The following is a 20198-nucleotide window of genomic DNA, read 5'->3' as shown; positions in this document are numbered from 1 at the left end:
AGAATAGGTTTACAAATGCAATATGATTAAATTTGAAATGACGAGACTCTTCAATTGCGTAAGTACAGTATTTTCTTTGTACTGAGTTGTGCAAACAGTGAGGGCGATAGCATTTCCTCTGTCAGGAAAACTGGTCATGGCCCAACAAAGTTATTTTAAAGAGTACTTACAGCTCTGTATTTTATTTTTTATTTTATTTCAGTTAGGTTTAGGTATGTGACGTCAGCTGTACTCTTTTCCCAATTAATTATTGATTTTTATCATTTGTCTCATTTGTTTCATTCGTCTCTTAGTTTTAATTAATTGTAATGACTCTGGCCTGTTTGTTTGTTTGTCTCTGTTTCTTTCATCAGTTGCTGAGAAAGCGGCACATCGGTAATGACATCGTGACCATCGTGTTCCAGGAACCCGGCGCTCTGCCGTTCACTCCAAAGTCCATCCGCTCCCACTTCCAACATGTCTTCATCATCGTTCAAGTTCACGAGCCCTGCACAGACAACACCTATTACAGGTCTGATTTGAGCCTATCTGTTATATTCTATTCAAAATATGATTATTGATACGCAGGTATTTAAATAAAAATAAAAATGTCTTTTCATCCCCAAAGTTACTTTGCCCTTCTTTTCCAATCTGAAATCTCTTGAGACATTAATTCATGTCAAGCCTATGTGTCACAGGAAGTAGTGAAATTAACTAAAAGAAGACTGATCAAAAATACTGCACAGACCTTTCTTCATTGTATCATGAGTGATACATATCCATTGACATCAGCATTATGCAATAAAGAAAGGTGTTACTACATACACTTTTATGCAAGTTTAGCTTACATAATAATAGTTGTGAGGCAGCTCGGGGGAAAACACAAATTTTTGCATCTCTGTGGCAAATCCTGCGTAGATATGAGTACACAGAGAGCACCACACAACACTCTCTAGCACTGAAATACAGACACAGATTAAATGTTTCCGCTGTGCCCTCTCTCTTTCTCTGTCATTCCTTCTTTTCCTCTTTCCCTCTCAGGGTGGCTGTGACACGCTCTAAAGACATACCATTATTTGGCCCACTGTTCCCTAAGGGCGCCCGCTTCCCTCGCTCGCTTGCCTTCAGAGACTTCCTCTTGGCGAAGGCAGTGAACGCTGAAAACGCTGCGGAGAAGTCAGAGAAGTTCCGCTCCATGGCTACCCGTACGCGGCAAGAATACCTGAAGGACCTGGCCGAAAACTATGTGACCACAACACCCATCGACTCCTCCACCAAGTTCCCCCTGCTCTCCCTGGGAGGCAAGCGCAAAGACAAGCTGAAGGGAGCCAAAGGGGCCGAGCTGCACAGTGCCGGGGCTCTGGTGTGGGCTGTGATGGTCAACAGCGGGGATGATGGGGAGGCAGGAGAGCACAAGCTGCCCTGTCTGCTTGGGGTGTCGGCTGAGTCGGTGGTGCTCATTGAAAGGTACACACGCAGGGTGGTGTTTAACTGCTCCTGCCGGGATGTCATCGGCTGGAAGGCAGTCACAGAGACTAAAGATGGAGGGCCCTGCTTGGATATCTATTATGAACGTGGGGAGTCAGTGTCAATCAGTGTGATGGAGAACCAAGCGGAGGATATAAAAGAGGTGGTGCAGAGGCTTGAGGTGGGTGATTTTGACCTTCCGCCTTTATCTCACTGCTGATTTAAAATTTTGCAGTTGGTGGTTTAGATCTTCTTCTTCTCATCCGCAGCTGGTTACCAGGGGCGGCGAGGCTCTGGAGATCACCCCCCTGCGTGATGGAGTGGGGCAGCCCGGCTTCCTGATGAACGAAGAGGGCTTTGTGACAGAGCTGCAGCGGTTCTGCTACGCTGAGAGCGGAGGCCTACAGCTATGGGCTCGTGTGGTGCGGCTGTGCGGACACTCCCTGGTTCACCTCAGCCCCGAGGAGAGGACCAGGCTGCTCCGCACTGCACACAAGATCCACATCACTGTTATTCCACCGGATGAGAACGGCAAGCCTCGCAGGTGGGTGAGGCTGCAGAGCAGAGGGTTAGGAAGAAGGAGGAGGAGAGGGAACATTAACGAGGGCACGTTTGGGTCAACAGACTCAAGGTGGAGAGCAGACACACAGTGAGACTGGAGAAGAGACTCATGGGGATAAAGTGTGCCGCGGAAAGTGAGGTGTAGTCCCAGTGAGGGAGTGAGAGAGAGGTCGACAGCAAATAAGAAGGTGGGGGTTAGTGGGACAAGTCAGTTCAGAAAAACAAGGGAGATGCCACTTAGGGGTCACAGCTCTGCTATTGATGACGACCTGCAGTCAGTGTCACACCAGCTGGCTAACAACTAATCAATCCCTCTAATGATCTTAAATAATACTGGCACATGATGTCTGTGTGCAGCATACTTTCCATTCAACTGAAGTCAAAGAAAAGGCAGAAACAGCTGTAGCCTGGTGTGGACAGAATTGTTGAAATAAATAAAACCAGTATTAAACCAGACACCTCTGTAGCTCTCAGTTAACTTCAGAGCAATGTTTCAAAGGTAGCAGCAGAAATATCCTCAGAGAACCCCCCTGGTTTATTTATATTTCAGTCCTGACATGCTTGTTCTGTGACAACAAAGCACAAATTGTCACAAATGTGTCATTATTGTTGATAGGTAGTGGAGGCTCTGTGATTTCAAAGGGATGTAACAGAAGCTTAGACAAATATAGAGCTTTTTTTCCATCTCATCTTTTGTTTTTGGCTTTTTCTAGATAAATTATGACTCAACGGTGCAATGAGAAGCTGGAAGGAAATGAGAGGCGTGATGGTTTTCTTCTTAATATGTATCTTGTTGTTTTATGTTCCACAGGAGTTTCTCTGAGCTGTACCAGAAAGCCATCAAGGACGCAGAGTGTAAGCCCGGCGAGGATCAGTCCGGAGAGGCCTGGGTGCTGGATGAGAGGGAAGAAGAGGAAGAGGAGGAGGAGGAGGAGGAGGAAGACAAGCTGAAGGCGGGTTCAGTCAATGAGGTGGACATAATGGAGGTGCAGGTAGAGGGCGAAGAGGTCGAGGAGCAGTTGTCTGATAAGGAGCAAAATGAGAGAAGTCATGGCTTGCTCCTCACACCGCCCAGCTTACCTTTGTTACGAGCCACTTCTCTGCAGGACCAACCGGCCAATCAGAGCCAGGAGGACAGCACCTTGCAGCTCACACGCAGCTACTCTTTAGAGAGACAGCCGTCCTATGGAGATACATGTGATGGGTGAGTGCTAATAAAGCTCATAACGCTGTTAATTTGAGCTGACATATGAGTGTTATGGAGACATTATTGTGAAAAATAGAGCTCTTTCTGTATACTGCTTTGCAAGATCTCATAATCTATCTAGATACATCTGCAAATGGGGAGACCATCAGCTAAAAAGGTCTACAGCTCTTAAATCATCCAGCATGGCTGAAAATATCCTCAAATTGAAGCTGACGCATCACAATTTAATCTCAGTCAGTGCGTCACTTTTCCTGCAAAGGACAAGGCACTGAGAAAGGACACCGAACAGGGTTCACACCACTCACAGCAGAGCAGAGTGTGTTAACTTAATGCAATTTTTTAATGTTTCCCATGTGAAACTCACTTTCTTTCTGCCTTTTCAAATTCTGGCATCTAACTATTTGGATTGTTAAGCAGCAGATCTTCATGATTTAACAGCAAAGAGTTAAAATGAGAAGCGATCTGAAGTTTTTAGCTTTTTCAGACGGTAGTAATGGACAACAACTCAGTAAACAACAACAGGAAATCACATGTGTTTCCATTCAATGCTGAGATTAAATGCTTAGAGAGAGAAGAACACATATGTAACAAGATGTAGGACACCTAAATAGATCTGCTTGGCAAATTATTTTTAGCACGCTGCTTGGTTTTACCCCGAGAACTCCAAAAGCCTCATCAGGAGGAAGAGGAAATATTCCTAGGATGATATTAAACTCTGCTGCTCACAGGAATGAATTTGATTACTTTTTACTGTCACACAAAGCAGAACTAAATAGTTTGACCGAAATGGATCAGATATGATATTTTTGATGGATCATTTTGTGAGTGCAGGATAGGAAACATCAATCAGGCCAAAAACCAAAGCAATCCTGGAGATTACTTGTCCGAGTGCTCTTTTTTTTTTTTTGCTTTGACCTCTGGATTTGATAAAAATGTCACGAAGCATAAACAGCAGATTTACTTTGTGTTTCTCCCCCCATCACCACCACCACCATCACCACGTCTCTCCCTCCCTGCCCGGTGTAAAGGCACGTGTACGACAACGTGGGGAGGAAGGTGGAGCGCCACATCTATGAGAACGTCGGGGAGCTGCGAGACGCCACACCTGATCTGATCCTAGCTGTCAAACCCAAGGTTCCCCTGGAGGACGAACAGGTGACAAACCGAAACGAAAGGACATCTGAGTGGTTTCTCCTCAACAACCCCTCCCCTCTCTGACAGTGTCATTTCCTCTCTATCTCTATGTCTATCTCCATCTATGTGTCTTCAGTTCATGGGGGCTGAGTTTGGTGAAGACAAAGCTTCAGCTAGTGACTCCTCTCTCTCGACTTCCCGGTTGTCATGTGTGGACCGAGCTGAAAGAAATTCACGAGCCCTAAGTCTTCATAACTCCATCACCAAGAGTAAGTAATTCCCGTTGGCTAATTTTTTAAACAATTAAATACATATATATTAATTTATCTGCACTGTTATTAAGTTAGCAAAACGAATGGTTGCAGCATTTAAAATGAAAAAGATTAATGTAGGAAAATTAATAGCAGAGATACTTTGACCCTGATCATGGACTCAAAACAAAGCTCTTCTCTCAACAGCTGACACAACTGCTCAAATGATGCCAAAATGGAACAATTACACATGTTTGCAAATCATCTCTGCCCGATTTAAGCCTCAAATTCCTTTTTTTCCAGATCTTCTCTGCCTTAAACCCCTCTCTTCATTATCCTCCCTCTGCTCCCCACTGCATCCCCTTTGTCCCCCTTCTTTCATCTGCGCTGCCCCCTATTCCACTAATCTAATATCACCCCTGCTCTGCTGCCACCCCCTGCCAGGGCTGGGATAAAAGGGGGACAGATGGGTAGTGGGAGGGGTGGAGTTTTAGGCAGCCCCAAATCAAGAAACCCCTTTTACACCATCTGCTCAGCCTCCGCTGAGACTATGAGCCTCATCATTTAGCCGCCATAAGAGCATACTTGCTCATCATCTCATCAGATTCTTATAATTTCTGTGGGGGTGGCCTCTGAAGCATCTGATCTTTTTACATTATGTTCTTTCACAGGAAGGGTTCAGGTCTTTAAAAAGTGTCACATCTTTTTGAAAACAAAATACCAATGCATTAATCTAACTAAAATAGGAGCGATAGTGGTGTCTGAAATATATTTTATCTCATTGTTTTTTGTTGTTTTTTAAGAGTTGGCATAAAAATTAGAAATAATTTACCAATACTTGGTTATTCAAATGATATTGGGATCATTGTCTTGATCATATTTACTTCCACTTACAGAATTGTGTTCAGAAGTAGCCCTCAAATCTTAACTGGTGTCAAAAACGTCTTAAAAAGTCAGAAACATAATTCGGTGAACCCTGCAGGCATGCTGCATACATCATAACATTTCCTCTTTGTCCCTTCTTATTCTGCCTCAATCTGACATTAACACAGCAGCATCCCCCAGTGGTGACTCATTGTTAGTGTAGAGCCAGAGTGAATCTGGCTGCTCATGCAGTAAAAACTGCAGTCGCACTGCTCTGCTGTATTGTACCATTACCATTATAGGTACATTATATTCAGATATGTTTCATACAGAAACTTAATTCATCTCTGTGTCTTTCTCTCAGTTCTCTCAGAAACGACAGATTCGACCGAAGAGGAATGGCAGTCCATCGCTGACCTGGCCACAGCCTGCCGCAGCATCCTGGAGGCTCTGTCACGAGAGGGTGAGGAACTATGTGTATATAAACACCTCGCTTACTGTAAATATATACATATGTGTGTCTGTGTAAAATCATACAGAAAGCTGCCTTTTTTTTAGCACAATAACAGACACCAAGATAAATCTAGATTTGTTTATTCTCCCTGTTTTTATCTCACCCTGAATTTTAAGTAAATTTTTGAGGTACTGGCAAAATAATCTCTTGTATATAAACTATATGTGCAAAAGTATTTTGACCCCTGGTTTTATACTTTTGGTCTGAGGCTATTATTCAGGGTTTGGGCCTCTTACATATTAGGGGAAATCTTAATGAAACAGAACAATGATATTTTAGACAATAGTGTGCTTCTGGCTTTGTGGCAACAGTTTGGGGAAGACCCTTTCCTGTCTCAACATGAAAATGTCCCCATGCATAAAACCTGCTCCATAGAGAACTGATAAGGTTTTCTGAGTTTGGTGTGGAAGAACTACACAGAGCCCTGACCTCAACCCCATCCAACACCTCTGGGATGAACTGGAGCGCAGACTGCGAGCCAGGCTTTATCGCTACACATCAATGCCTGACCTCACTGATGCTCTTGTGGCTGAACGGGAGCAAATCCCTGCAGCCAGGTTTCTGGTGGCGTCTTCCCAGTAGGGAATCTTCCCAGTAGAGAGTCTTCCCATTAAGAGGAGGCTGATATAGCAGCATATTAATCTCCATCTGTGTTCATTGATCACATACAGTATAGGTGTAATGTTCATGATGTCCACATACTTTTGGTCATCCAGTGTATTTTGGAAAACAAAACAGACTTTTTCATATGAGTGCAATGCATTTATATAAAAAGTGAAAAGTGAAATTGTATGAATGACTGTGTTCTGTTTTGTTTTAAATCATTATAATGTGGATATTGTTCCTTATCCCAGACCGCAAAGCCGGAGACCCTTCCCAAGCAGGAGGTGACCAGACAGACGGCAAGCTGAAAGACTCAAAGGACAGGTGGGCTGCAATACACACAGTATGTACATGCACATGAACTAGACTGTTGAATATCTCAGTAGTTAGTCTCTTGGTTTTCTTTGTCTGAATCATTGCATAAGACCTATACTCCTTTATTCTCACTCAATTATTTAGACTTCCAACATCCAACTGTTTGACTCAATGTGATGGCTTCTCTCCCCCATAAAGAAAGCCCTCTTGCTGACTCAGTGATGGACTTAGGCGCATGCAGGCGTAGATGCACACACATACACGCAGCATGTCTGACTCACTGTCCTTGTCATCTGTTTGTATAACTCCCACCCCAGTTCATTTTGGTTTTTGTTTAGTTTCTTCATACTTTTCCCAGCTCCTTATTTTTCAGAAGCGAAAGAGAAAACGAATCAATAGAAAATAAGCAAACACAGATGTAAAGCTTTTCCTCAGTCCAGAGTTGTAGTATTTACAGCTCAGTTTTTGTCCACCCACATACTGTAGAGATCAGCATGGGTAACTATTACGCATTTAAATTTGGATCCAGCTAACATGTAAAAAGCTTAAAAAAGACACTAGCACAATATTTGGAGTAAATCACCACTCGTTAGCATCTGTTTGTGAGCCTCAACTTGCAAATTACAATAATTACATATAGTTACATATTACATAACATGAGGTTAATTTGTTTTGTTCAAACCAACCAAAAGAATGAAGTATACAACCATATCATTAATCATGACACTTAAAAACACACTGCTGACCTAAAATCTTGTAATGAAGAGGCCTCATTCTTCTAAATACAGTATCATCATCATACTTTTGAAATCACTGGGAGACTGCAGGGGCTTTACCGTGTAGTGCGCAGTCATTATGTAGAGCCGCAGTCAGAAGAAATGCATGATGGGATGACTGCGCTCACTCACGTCCTGTCAGCCGTAGCAATTACTGTTAATTGATCTCTGAGTATTTTCAGGTTTCATTAAAGGCAGCAAGGACGATGTCTTGAGCTATGAGGCTGCCAGCATGACAGACGGCTCCACGACTAATCAAGCAAATGGAAAAGTTCACTCTGTATTAGATAAAGGGAGGAGGAAAGGATTTTTTTCTCTTAAACGAAAGAAAACCATCTTTAAAATGCGGCTGATACCTCTTGATTTGTTGGTTTGAAACCATATTGACTCTGGTTTCATTTATGTATTTTCCAAATTTCAAATTAAGTCGTTGCTTTTGACTAAGTGTCACTGCTTCTCTTTGTTGCAGTGACTCTCCAGGCCACCTAGAAGAGAAGGTATCGCAGCTGGAGGCCATGCTGAAGAAGCTGCAGGATGACCTGCAAAAGGTGCTTTGACTTTCATGAATGCTTCAAACGTTTTATTTTTTTTTTTCCTCTGTCACGATATTTTCAGTGAGCTGCACGGGAAAGTCACCAGGTAGGAAAAAGTATTTCAATTGTTCAGCTTCTGTCGCTGGAGCAAGATGGTTTGAGTTCACTGATGCAGCCTTTTGTTTACTTGGACAAATCCTCCCATCCATGCAACCGCTGACTCAATGTAGAGATGCATTAAATACAAAAACACTCAAAGGCATTTTTATCAATTATTTTGTAATAGTTTTGTACAGTAACAATCTCAGATTTTTGGAATATTTCTTTTTTTGTTCAGTAAATCTGCTGCTACTGCTGTTATTTAAAACAAATCCTTGAACGCTGTAATCAACATTTTCTAATATTTTCTTCTGAACATTTCTACTAAACATGATCCAGTGTTGACATGTTACTACATACATGCTATTATCCACATTGTCAAACATAAATGACTACTGATGAAACAAACCAGCAAACTAATCGCTATGATGTCATCGAGAGACAAAATTTACGGCTTCTGTTTTAGTCGAACCACAGTGTTGCTCTGTTTATTTTTCATGTAAATGTGAACAAATACTGTATGTGATGAGCTTGAAGGTTTATTATGAACTTTGGAAACAGCTGCTTGACAAAAAAAATACTTCTCAACACAAAGTCGACTTGTGTTTTCTGAAGCTTTCAGCCACATCTTGTGGTCTTCTTCAGCAAATAGAGTACCTCAGTCAACTGCAGACAAGTGAGCGTTGTGTTGAAATTTTTCTTGTCAATACTGTACAGTATGTGTCTCTGTGTGTACAAAACTATGTGTCACTGTGTGTACAAAGCCTATTATATTATTACTATATTATATTATATTATATGGAAAGTTTATTATTTAAAAGTTCTTGATTCGGACTGTCACTGTTTTCGATTCTGATTTTTCTCATCAATCAATTATTTAGATTATGAACTCAAGGATAACGACAAAATATCCATTTAGTGCTGAAACAATTAGTTGATTAATTGATCTACAGAAAATTAACAACAACTTCAACAGCTGATTAATTGTTTAAGCTTTTCCTTGTTTTATATTTTTTGTAAATTGAATATGTTTTTTTGGACTGAAACAAGCAATTTCGAGATGCCACAGAGAAAATGGCGAAAACAAATAATCAGTTCTGTCAAACAAACGATGAGTTTGGTGACTGATTGTTTCAGTACTGTTTTGGAGTGTGGGTTTCTTCTCCCTCTCTGCAGTGCGATGTGCTTCTCTACACTGTCTGTGTTGTTTTATTTCAAGCTCTGTGTTTATGTGTGCCCACTAGTTTCCTTAAAGCCAGCCTGCCCAACCTGTCGCTCCCCTCCCGTTCCTGCCACAGCGATCTGAGAGACGGCTTTTGTTTTGTTGTGTGCCGATGTCTTTCAGGAGAAAGAGGACAAGGCGGTGCTGCAGGCCGAGGTGCAGAGCCTCAGGCAGAACAACCAGCGGCTGCAGGAGGAGTCGCAGAGCACGGTGGCCCGCCTCATCAAAGTCACCGAGCTGCTGTGCAACGTCAACAAGCCCTGTTAGCCTCACCACAGCACGCACAAACACACGAAGATGCAAATCGTACAACGTGCTTGTGCACTCAGTACACTTATTTCGTCCGTACATATTTGCTAAAGCAAACACACACACGCACACACGTATCCTCTCCAATCCGTGTATTACCACAGTCTCAGTCCTGAACCCTGGACCTGCCTGTTGGTGAGGGAGTATGCAAATCAACTCATAAAAAAGAAAATAATGACATTTTAAACATCTCATGACCCTCACAGACTGACCAACAAACGGCTCTCAGGCTGCTGTGTTGTTGCGCAATGCCAGAGTGCTTCTCTTGGTGTGTGTATGATAATGTGCGTGGATGTGTGCCACATGTGTGCGTGTGTGTGTGTGTGTGTGTGTGTGTGTGTGTGCGTGTGTATGTATACTGTATGTGTGCATCTCTTACTGTACTTTGCTTCAAATACTTGACAAGCTGGGCTGAATAGCACTTGCATAAAGAGTGGCAATTAAGACTGAGAGACACTGTATAGCATGTTTTGGTGGTGTCTTATCTGAAATGACCAAAATTGTATATATATATCACCAATAATATATGTGAACAGTAGTATTGCTATTCTCTCTGCCAGGCGTGTAGTTGCAATGTCTGCGTGTGGCGCTGATAGTGTGGAAGGCCTTGAAACAAAACACAAAAAGGAAAAAAAAAAAAAAAAAAAAAAAAAAAGGGAACGTGACAATGACAGGCCTGTAGGCAGCCTTCTACTTCAAAAGATGTAATGATGCTAACTGACTAGCCTCAGAGCAAGGTCTGTTATGTAAGGACATCACTCTCTGCCCTCTTCACTTTTCAGTAGTACTGTATTTAAGAAATTCTGGAGTTTTTAGGGAGAGACGATTTTTAAAACCCCATAAATGAAAGGGACATAAACTGGAAATGTTAAAAAAAAAAAAAAAGAAAAAGAAAAAAAAAAGATCTGAGCATGCTTGTTCCTCCTGGAGGGGTGTGTGAAAACAGAAACTGAAAAGGGTTATACCTCTCCTGAAGACACAGACAATGGCAGGAAAGAACTGCTTCAGCTTCCTTCCATGATTGCCTGTAGCAGTTTTCTTCTAACCTCACTATTGTAGCAGCCATACTGTAGAAGTTCTCCTCCTGCTGGCCTGAACCACAAAATGCCAAATGGCAGCTTTTCTTTCAGCTGGCAAAATAGCTTTAGGTGTCTGAATAAAACACCTTAAACGAATAGTGAAAAATACAGAATATTGTATTTAAATATGTTTTGTGTTTGGCGGATGTCTACAGTGACTATTTTGGGTAATTGTTTAGTATGGCTTATGAGTGGTAGCGGTAAGGACAATAGATGAAATCTTACCATTCCCACCCTGATGTGTGTTTGTGTATGTTTCTGTGTCGTTCTTGCACTTTTATTTTTGTCAAATCAGCACTGGACAGGGCACATACTGTACTTTATTTAACCTGCCCGGGTTATACCCTGCTCAACATAAGAAGGTGGATAAGATCTCATCCCCCTGACACCACCTTACCTCACCTTTTTGTGTGTCAGCTGCTGACGGCGCCAATAACAAAGTGTGTTCAGAGGAGATGGACTGCTTTTCCTCAGTGCCAACGATAAAGCCCAGGCAGCTCTCCTGAATCCCACCGAAATCAAGCGGAACTGACCCAACCACAAACTATGAACTCTGAACAACTCTGACATAAACAGATGCCAAACGTTTGCCAGTCACTCAGACTCTCAATGCTCTTGTTTCTTGTACAAAATTCCTCTTGTAATTTTATTTTAGAGTCACTGTGAATACCTGGTACCAGCATATTAAGATACAGTATATACAGATTAAATTATGAATCTAAACTTTATCAGTATGTGAAGATACTGTATGTACAGCTCAATTGTTCCATGTTACTTAGTGCATTGGGTCGTGTACGCCCTCCTTTTGCAGGATGATTATGCAGACAAGTGTTCATCGTGGCCATGCAGGTTGTTTCGTCTCCTGTACATGCTGAAGCCTCATGAGTTAACAGGGAGAAGCCGGTGTGAGAAGACCTGTTTTACTGTGTCTTGTATAGTTATTTAGATTGTAGGAGGTTGGCCAAGCATGAGAATGTGCCAAGCAAACTTCCAAGCTCCCCTTCTGTATGTGTGTATGTATAAAAAATGTAACTTATTAATCATGCAAATGTGGATCTTCTTGTAGCTGTTTAAACTGGAGGGAAGTCGCGAGGAAAAAATGTGAAATAGAGCAGAAAGGAAAGGTGGGCTTGGTTATACACTTTAGTTTCTTTTTTAGAAAACCAACAACCATCATATGACAAAATACTATCTGCAAATCTTGCTTAATGTGACTATTATTATCATTCTAGTACTGAGCTATGTCAGCTGTAGCTCTCACATATTTAATAAGGTCTTAAACACCATTAGGTACGCCTTAATGAGTGCAACTTTCAGAATGGATGGTCAAACTGGTGTTATGTGAAGGCTTATTTCTCTGACTTTGTGCCTACCTGAAAATGTAATGTATGTCAACCCAGCTTAGTGATCTCATTTCTTTGTCTTTTGGTTGCACTGGATGAGGGTTTTTTTGTGTGTGTATGTGGCATGATTAAGGATTTCTAGGAGACCGTCACAACAGCTGGTCTTTCATCTGCCATGTGAGGAAAAGTCATTGGGTGACACATAAAACAACAGATAGTAATACATGTGTGTTGTTTGGTCTCAAGCATCACTGAAGGTTTACAGCTCAATGAGTACCACCGATTGTTAAAAGAAGCAAACCGACAAATATATGATTTTTAAAAAGTGAATTAAAAGGAAAAAGGTGCTTAACATGAGTGATGATGCATTGAAATCAAGTTTAAATTGACATGAATGTGCTGAACCACGTATGCTTCCCCTGAGGGATGATTATTTTGGTATTTAAATATTTAAAAATAAATTGTCTCAGAAAACCCAACAGAGTATTCAAAAAGATGATGGTAATGACCTAAAAGGAGAAAAAAGGGGAAAATAAATCTGCTATGATTTACTTCATGACCTAATCTGGAAATGCAACAGTCTAAACCTGGTGCAAAGCAAAGCTGATACAGATGTTTTGTCTACACAGTGACACATAATTTTGGGATATTTGTGTAGCTGACTTTAGGAAATGATGGCATGATTGTGGGGGATGTTAGTCATTCCATTTAGTTTGTGGAAGAAAAACAGCAAAAAGTATGTCCCGAGGGAAATCCGGGATTTTATTCACACACAGACCAGACAGCAGAAAGAACATGGTGGTCCACAAAACAAGATCACTTAAAATATTTTAAGTGCTTTTATTGGCTGAATTGGTGTTTGAGTGAAACAACAAATCTGGTAACTTGCAGGCCATTTGAAATATAGTAAAACTGACTTGTACAACAGAAAAGTTGTTGCACAACTTCTGTTAACATCACTGAAGTTAAATGAGGGGTGTTATTAGTTTACATTTTATGTCTTTATTGAAATCATTCAGCAAAGTCAGAGTCAATTAGCCCCTACTGTGAATTTATAATTTTCATGGAATGTAAATGAGGGAATTATTGTCATATTATAGTAATAATGTGATGGGGCAGATCTGTTACTATGGTGACTACAGCTCTGTTGAAAGAGCTGGATGGATTTTTTCAGGAGCAGGATTTCTGAGGCTCTCACTTCCTGAACTGGACTCTGATGAACATGGGAGGTGGATGCGGCAGCTCTGAAACATCAACTTGAAAGCAGCTCAGGAAGAAACACTTTTGAGGTTTGACAGCAAAGAGATGATTGGTGTCAGATGGAGGTCGCGGCCAAATCAGATTGGCTGAGGAGAATAGAACATAAAAGAAGTATGTATAAATATAAACTCTCTGTGGAACCAGCAGGCTCCTGGTTAGAGGTCTTATAACACTAAGCTTCTATTGTTGAACAAGCAACAGTATGAGTAGTACACAGAAGTATTCAATCTATTTATATCGGTAAATAAAATAATATTTTTGGTATAAAAGGGAAATGCTTTTAGGTGGTTTAATTTAATTGTAAGTTCAGATAAAATTATTTGGTTTTTATTCTAGATCAGCATTTACACTAAAACAAGAACTAGCACCAGACAAGACACAATGTAGAGAAAAGCAAACAGCTAGCATGATCTGTATTAACGAAAATGTCACAGTAAATTTCAGCCCAGTGCAACTAAGATACAAGTATTTTTTTCCTGTCTTGCCAGCTGGTTATTTGCAGCGTTGTTCCAGGTGTAAATCAATCCCACAGCTGAAATGAAACCCAGCAGCTCTGAGAATCAGGATTAAAAACCAATCATCTCTTCACAATCACACTGCATCGTGTTCTAAATCAGATTTTTGTGGTTTTTGCATGACACACACACATACACACACACAAACATTTTGGATCAGCTTTTAATTAAAAATGTATTTTCATCTTGTAGCTTACTGCTCATTAGCTGATGACATCTCTCTGAATAAACTGTCTTTGCTTTTGAAGCAACTTGACAAGGATTCAAAAGCTTTGATTTAATCTCAAGCCTTCGACTTGAATGTGATTTCATTGTCAGTAAAGATAAAACATTGTCAACTAATGGCGCTGAGGATTATAAGGGGTTAAGCACTATATATATGTGGACTGAAAATGAAAGTATTGACGTTGACTGAGTTTAGCTGTATTTTAAGAAGTGGAATCTCTGTGATCGTCACACTGGACCGATTTAAAATGGATCCAATAAACAGACAGTCTCACTTCCTGTTTGACACTTTGGACAAAGCTCTGTCCCCTTCAAAACTCCACCAGACTGTTGAGATATTATGTGTTATTTAACATCCTACAGGGAACTGAGAAATGCTGACAGAACAACTATAGAAACTTTTTGGTTTAATCTGGTTCATGATTATTGAAATTATTTGACCTTAATCACACAATCATGATGGACTGTTATGCTTTCATACACCACATGTCATGCTACAACTCTTACTTGTATCTTTTCTGCATTTTGTCTGCCAGCGTATTCACTAAACACCCAAAACTAACATACTTATGGACTCTGCATCAGCTCTGTCATGTCAGAGCAACATCAACACCTTCAATAATATACAACATCTTTGACTGAGACTCAGAGCCAAGATATAAAAATAAAACCATCCTGCAGTCACATAACACATACAGAGATTTAGAGTGATAATACAGTTTTAAAATACTGTTTGGATGCGCATTCCCATCTGCATGAGGTAAGACAAATACATTTTCCAAAGTTTGTTCTATGATCATAATACAGCACGACAACATCATACAAACATTTCCCAGGACTCTGTCCTCTGGAAGGCTTTCCTAAACACCAGCCGTAGAAAAACGCTTTATCTTCACTGCCCTGACACCAGGAGGAGAACTGATGACAACAATGCACAGGCCTATGTCTTTATTTGGGGTTGGAGCGCAGGATGGAGTCTTCACGAAGGGCTATGTGTCACACACAGCTCAAGGGCTTAACGCCAGTTTGACTCATCCGTGTTCTGTAAATACAGAGGCCATGTGCTGGTGTGAGTGTGTTTAGACTCCTGGTTGTATTTTAAATGGCCAGACCACTGTTGCTCCATACACAACAAGTGGATGAGGCCTTTCTGCAACATCACTGCTGTGTTTCTGCCATAAATGAGACTTATGTGTGTCATTGTTTGTGCATGTACATTTTCCTTCTGCATGTTGTTCGAATATATTGAAAACTATAAAAAGTGAGCAGGAGAGACAAACATTGCATATATAAGTCAGATTTCATTGGTTTGATCAATATAAGCATCTGGACACATAGACAGGTACATGTAATATAAAGCAGCCCTTCTAATATTTATAAATGCAAACAATTGTTAATCTAACTTAACAGTTGCATTAAATGGAGTATTTCCACTTTTCATGTTGAACAAAATCATTACAGACATACAGTAACTTTCAACAAACAATTTAAATAAAATCTAAACAAATTTAAAAACAAAGCTTCTTTAATTTCTGCCCTTGAAATTGTGCTCCAAAGCAACACACTAATACACACATTAAACAAGTTTCTGTTAAAAACAAACAAACAAACAAATAAACAAAAAAAAAGTTAATAAGTGATGCACTTCATATAACAAGCCATGCAGGTCATAAACTAATCAGAAAGTCCTGCCCTCTTGTTATAAACTCTGAAGTTAAACATTAAAAAATGAAAAATCACTAGGGCACTGCAGGCTTACTTTTGTTGGATAAGGCTACTTTCATTTTTTAAAATTTCATATCACTCAAGTGAAAATCTGCCTTTTTTAAGGTCTTAATTTTTAATAGAAGACACTAACCAGACTACTTCTACTGTACAGTGCTTGCACTTGTACTTTCTTGGAAACTGGCAGGGTGGATTATTATTAGTAGATAGCAGTGTTTCTTTATCTTCACCCTGTTTCTGGAAGGTCTCTGTGTGACAAGTAGTTTTTGTTTCCCAAAACAGACAGCAGGGCAGTTCAGCATTTTTATTTTGTATTATTTCAAGAGCCGGAAGTTAGAAAATAAGACTAGATTTTTTTTTTCAACAATATTTTATTGGGGGATGACCAGAATTGTGTCCAGAAAAACACATAAAAAGATGAAGAAGTCGGGGCAAAGCATTCATTTTTACACACTGAACTCTGCCAGCTAAAGATAAATGAATAATCTTCCATCTGTGGATGTCTGATCTCACTTTTTCCACCAGGGTTGTAAAATTCTCTTTTTGTAGAGATTAATGTAGCGAGTGATTTTTATACTTAGGTATTTAAAACTAGTTTCAGAAAAATGAAAAGGAAGGTCTCCTTGGTTGATCATTAATGCCAAGTTGTTAACCAGAAAACACTTGCTCTTTTGTGATATTTAATTTACACCTGGAGAAAGAACCAAATATTTTCAATACATCTAATATTTCGGATACATAAGCAACAACAAGGTCAGTGACATACAATAATAGGTCGTCTGCATATAAGAACAAACAATATTCAACACCCCAAAAAGGGGATGCTTTCAGAGCTGTGGAAAAGGGTTAAATGGCTATGGTGAATAAAAGAGGTGATAGGGGGCAGCCCTGACAAGTTCCTTGTGAGAAGGGGAAGTATGGAGAACGTAGATTATTGGTACAGACTCAACCCTGTGGGGAGGAATAGAGAAGGCAGACCATCGAGGCGAATTTTTCCCCAAACCAAATTTTTTCAAGACGGTGAATAAATATCCCCATTCCACCCCGTCAAAGGCTTTTTCTGCATCTAATGAGATAACTCCCTCTGCGGTGTCCAGTGAAGATGCAGAATTAATAACACTTAGGAGCTGACGTATGTACATTAGAAAAAGAATGGCGGCCCTTCATAAAACCTGTCTGGTCCTCTGAAATAATATCCACCAAAACAGTATCCAATCAGCCTGCTACAATTTTTGCCAGTGTTTTAACATCCATGTTCAAAAGCGAAATAGGACAGTGGAGGTACAGTTTGTAGGCTCCTCGCCAGGTTTTAACAAAAGGGAGATTGATGCGTGGGTCAACATTGGCAGCAAAGAGCCTATAGACATGGTATCATCAAACATTTCCAAAAGGAGAGCAGCTAATTTATGTGTAAACTTTTTTAAAATTTCATTAGGGTACCCATCAGGACCTGAGGATTTGCCATTTTGTATAGTTTGAATAGAGCTTACCATTTCGTCCAATAAGTAAGGTTTGTTATAACTCCAGATTTAATTCTGTACTAATAGGAGTTTCTAAGAAAATTATTCATGGGTGATATGTCACTAGGGGCTTCTGATGTATACAGGTTGGAGTGGTAAGATGAAAATGTATTATTAATGAGAGTAGGGTGTGTAGTTAAATTTTGGAGGAGTCCACAATTTGAGAAATCATATGTGACGCAGACTTACATTTTATTTGATGAGCAAGGAGCCGACTCGCCTCGTCTCCATATAAGTCCTGCGTGTATGGAGCAACGGTTGTTATGCTTTGGCAGTAGACATTAAATTGAACTCTGTCTGGAGGCCAAATATCTTTTTATATAACTCTGAGGTAGGTGCGTCTGAGTATTGTCGATCCAGGTCTAAAATGGATTTCGTCGGTTCTTGCACTTTGATCCTGCGCTGTTTAACAACGTGAGCAGAGTTAAGTCCCTTTCACACATGCAGTCTATCCCTGAAATGTTCAGGAACATTTTCTGCATGGGTTCATGAGAGAATGGGAGCAGAGATCAATATTCAGGGAAATCTGTACTGCTAATTTCCCACCTCAAGACCTATGAAATAATTCAGCTCCTGAGAACAGCTTTCAATATTTCTCAAAGCACTGAAATAGAAACAGCATCAGTTTTGTTACTAAGAAGTGATCAATGGACGTGGATATATAATCACCAAATGATTTGTCTGATAATAGAGAGGGAGTTTGGTGGCAGGAGATGGGAAGGACAATTCTAGTATGAGAGGAGCATGGTCTGAGATCACAATGGCTTTATATTCTACTGATTTAACAAAAGAAAGAAGAGTCTTGTCAATGAAAAAATAAACTATTCTAGTGTACAAGTGATGCACATGAGAGAAAAATGAAAATTCCTTAGTCCTTGGGTAAAGAAATCTCCATGGGTCGACACATCCCGTTTGGTTCATACATGTTGATACGGCCAATTTGGGGTCAATCACACAGGTTAAGTTCCCACCGAGGATTAAAAAATGTAGATTTTAATATATTTTCCCTTTTTCTGTAAGGCTTCAAAGCTGATTTGCGTCACCTGAAGTAAAAATGTGTTGAAATACATAATTTTACGTGATGTAACTTGATTCAAGTTACTATGTGATGGCCACAAGCCATCTCGCCATACTGGCAGACCGGTCAGTGATCTATCTATCCCACTGATCGGTGATGCATAGCAATTAAATATGGATAATAACAATGCAGGATATAAAATATTCCAAAAATCAGCTTTACAAATGTTTTATGGAAGGAAATTCAATCAAATTAAATTCAGTATAGTTAAGTTAACTTAAGTTATGCCTGTAAGGGCAATTGTATGTGGCTGCTTGATGCTGAGATCAACAGATATACACAGACACACTTGATAGGAAAGCAAGACAAATTAATGTTAATCACAAAGATAAACACGGAATGCATTTGACACGTTTGTTAGACCTCACACAAACACACAATGCTCTCTGGAAAGAACCCCTGAATGTAAAAATAACTTGTTTGTTACTTGCTAATCTCTACAGATCACCTTTAAAGGGTCATGATTACACATCGAGTTTACCTATCATGCAGAGTACCGCTCAGTCTGTCAAAACAGTTGTAAAGTTTTCTGTGGCTCTGGAGGAGCTCTGTCAAATCTGAAGAACTAGTGATGTCATCAGTTGTCTCAGTTTGGACCTCTTTATATACAGTCTATGGTGTGGACACTTTTTTAACAGAAAGTCTGCGTTATAAAACGGGTGAGTTTGAAAGATATTGCGATGAGGGAATAGTCTGACTCATATACAGGGCTAAAGGTCAGGATATCTTGGCCTCTGCTGCTTTGATCTGTCCACAAACTATGTGCAAGTACAGCACAAAATTGCTGAAGTACCACTTACTTACTGCATTTGATACTGATGATTATTTGGAATAATGTAATGCATTTAGTGGTGTTCACTCTGAGCCCCAGCACTGTATATTTTCCATATTTGCCTGCTCTATTCATGCCTGATAAAGTGCATCAGGTGTGTTCAGCTACTCAAGAGCTAATCAGGTGAGGGCAGAAGAGAGAGATGGAAAATTTGCTGCAGTGCTGGGACTCTGCAGGACCATCCCCAACAGGTGCTGCCTTTAATGTGTCCACCCTATGTTCTGTATGCTTTAAAGGATATTCAGTATTTCAAGTCTGTCCTTAAGCAATAGTCTGGTGCAGGCATGAACATTGATACACGTTTTTCTTAGTGTAATCATTCCTCCTGTTCATACTGACCATCATAAGATCCCTTCATAATGCACTTTCACTGTAAGTGATGGGTGACAAAATCCACAACCCTCCTTCTGTGCAAAAATATATTTAAAAGTTTACTTGGCGCTAATATGAATAAGTCAAATCCATTTGATATCTTTCAGAGTTAGTCTTTTTAGTGCCAAATTCCCCCTTTTTGTTACAATCTGTAACAAAAAAGGGAAACATTGACCGTCAAGACACAAAGAGGGACATTTTTACTTAAAAAGACTTTGACTGTTGAAGATATCTACTTTATTTAACTAACTGAGAGCTAAAGCTTCACATTATCTTCAGATAAACTTTTAAATACATTTTGCTCAAAATGAGGACTGTGGATTTTGGCCCCCATCACTTGCACTGCAAGTGCATTTAAATGAGATCTTTTAATGGTCAGTATGAACAGGAGGAATGATGTTTTGAAGTTCATATG

General features: G+C 40.1%; 1 protein-coding gene and 1 long non-coding RNA gene across 7 annotated transcripts in view; one reads left to right on the top strand and one right to left on the bottom strand.

The window, feature by feature from the left end:
- The window catches only part of zmp:0000001168 (signal-induced proliferation-associated protein 1), a 32776-nt gene extending 20102 nt beyond the window's left edge, over positions 1 to 12674 (top strand). For 3 of the 6 annotated variants that reach the window (XM_042431873.1, XM_042431876.1, XM_042431875.1), the window contains exons 7-16: positions 354 to 511; positions 1021 to 1627; positions 1716 to 1990; positions 2819 to 3211; positions 4243 to 4369; positions 4485 to 4617; positions 5828 to 5926; positions 6832 to 6904; positions 8141 to 8219; positions 9649 to 12674. In XM_042431873.1, coding sequence (XP_042287807.1) covers positions 354 to 511; positions 1021 to 1627; positions 1716 to 1990; positions 2819 to 3211; positions 4243 to 4369; positions 4485 to 4617; positions 5828 to 5926; positions 6832 to 6904; positions 8141 to 8219; positions 9649 to 9792 — 2088 coding nt within the window. In that variant the 3' untranslated portion in view covers positions 9793 to 12674. Of the gene's footprint in view, positions 1 to 353; positions 512 to 1020; positions 1628 to 1715; positions 1991 to 2818; positions 3212 to 4242; positions 4370 to 4484; positions 4618 to 5827; positions 5927 to 6831; positions 6905 to 8140; positions 8220 to 9547 lie in introns of all 6 variants that reach the window. The other 3 variants (XM_042431878.1, XM_042431877.1, XM_042431879.1) reach the window with 3 other exon arrangements.
- Positions 2813 to 5569, bottom strand: LOC121910624. The gene is made up of 3 exons (XR_006099693.1): positions 5494 to 5569; positions 3088 to 3190; positions 2813 to 2900 (listed from the first exon to the last, which is right to left on the bottom strand). It is a non-coding gene; the product is annotated as an uncharacterized LOC121910624 (long non-coding RNA).
- Positions 12675 to 20198: the final 7524 nt, after the last annotated feature.

Source organism: Thunnus maccoyii, chromosome 13 (genome assembly GCF_910596095.1).
Source record: "Thunnus maccoyii chromosome 13, fThuMac1.1, whole genome shotgun sequence".
NCBI classification, from domain to species: Eukaryota; Metazoa; Chordata; class Actinopteri; order Scombriformes; family Scombridae; genus Thunnus; species Thunnus maccoyii.
The sequence above is the reverse complement of the archived record's forward strand: the minus strand, read 5'-3'. Positions and strand labels throughout refer to the sequence as shown.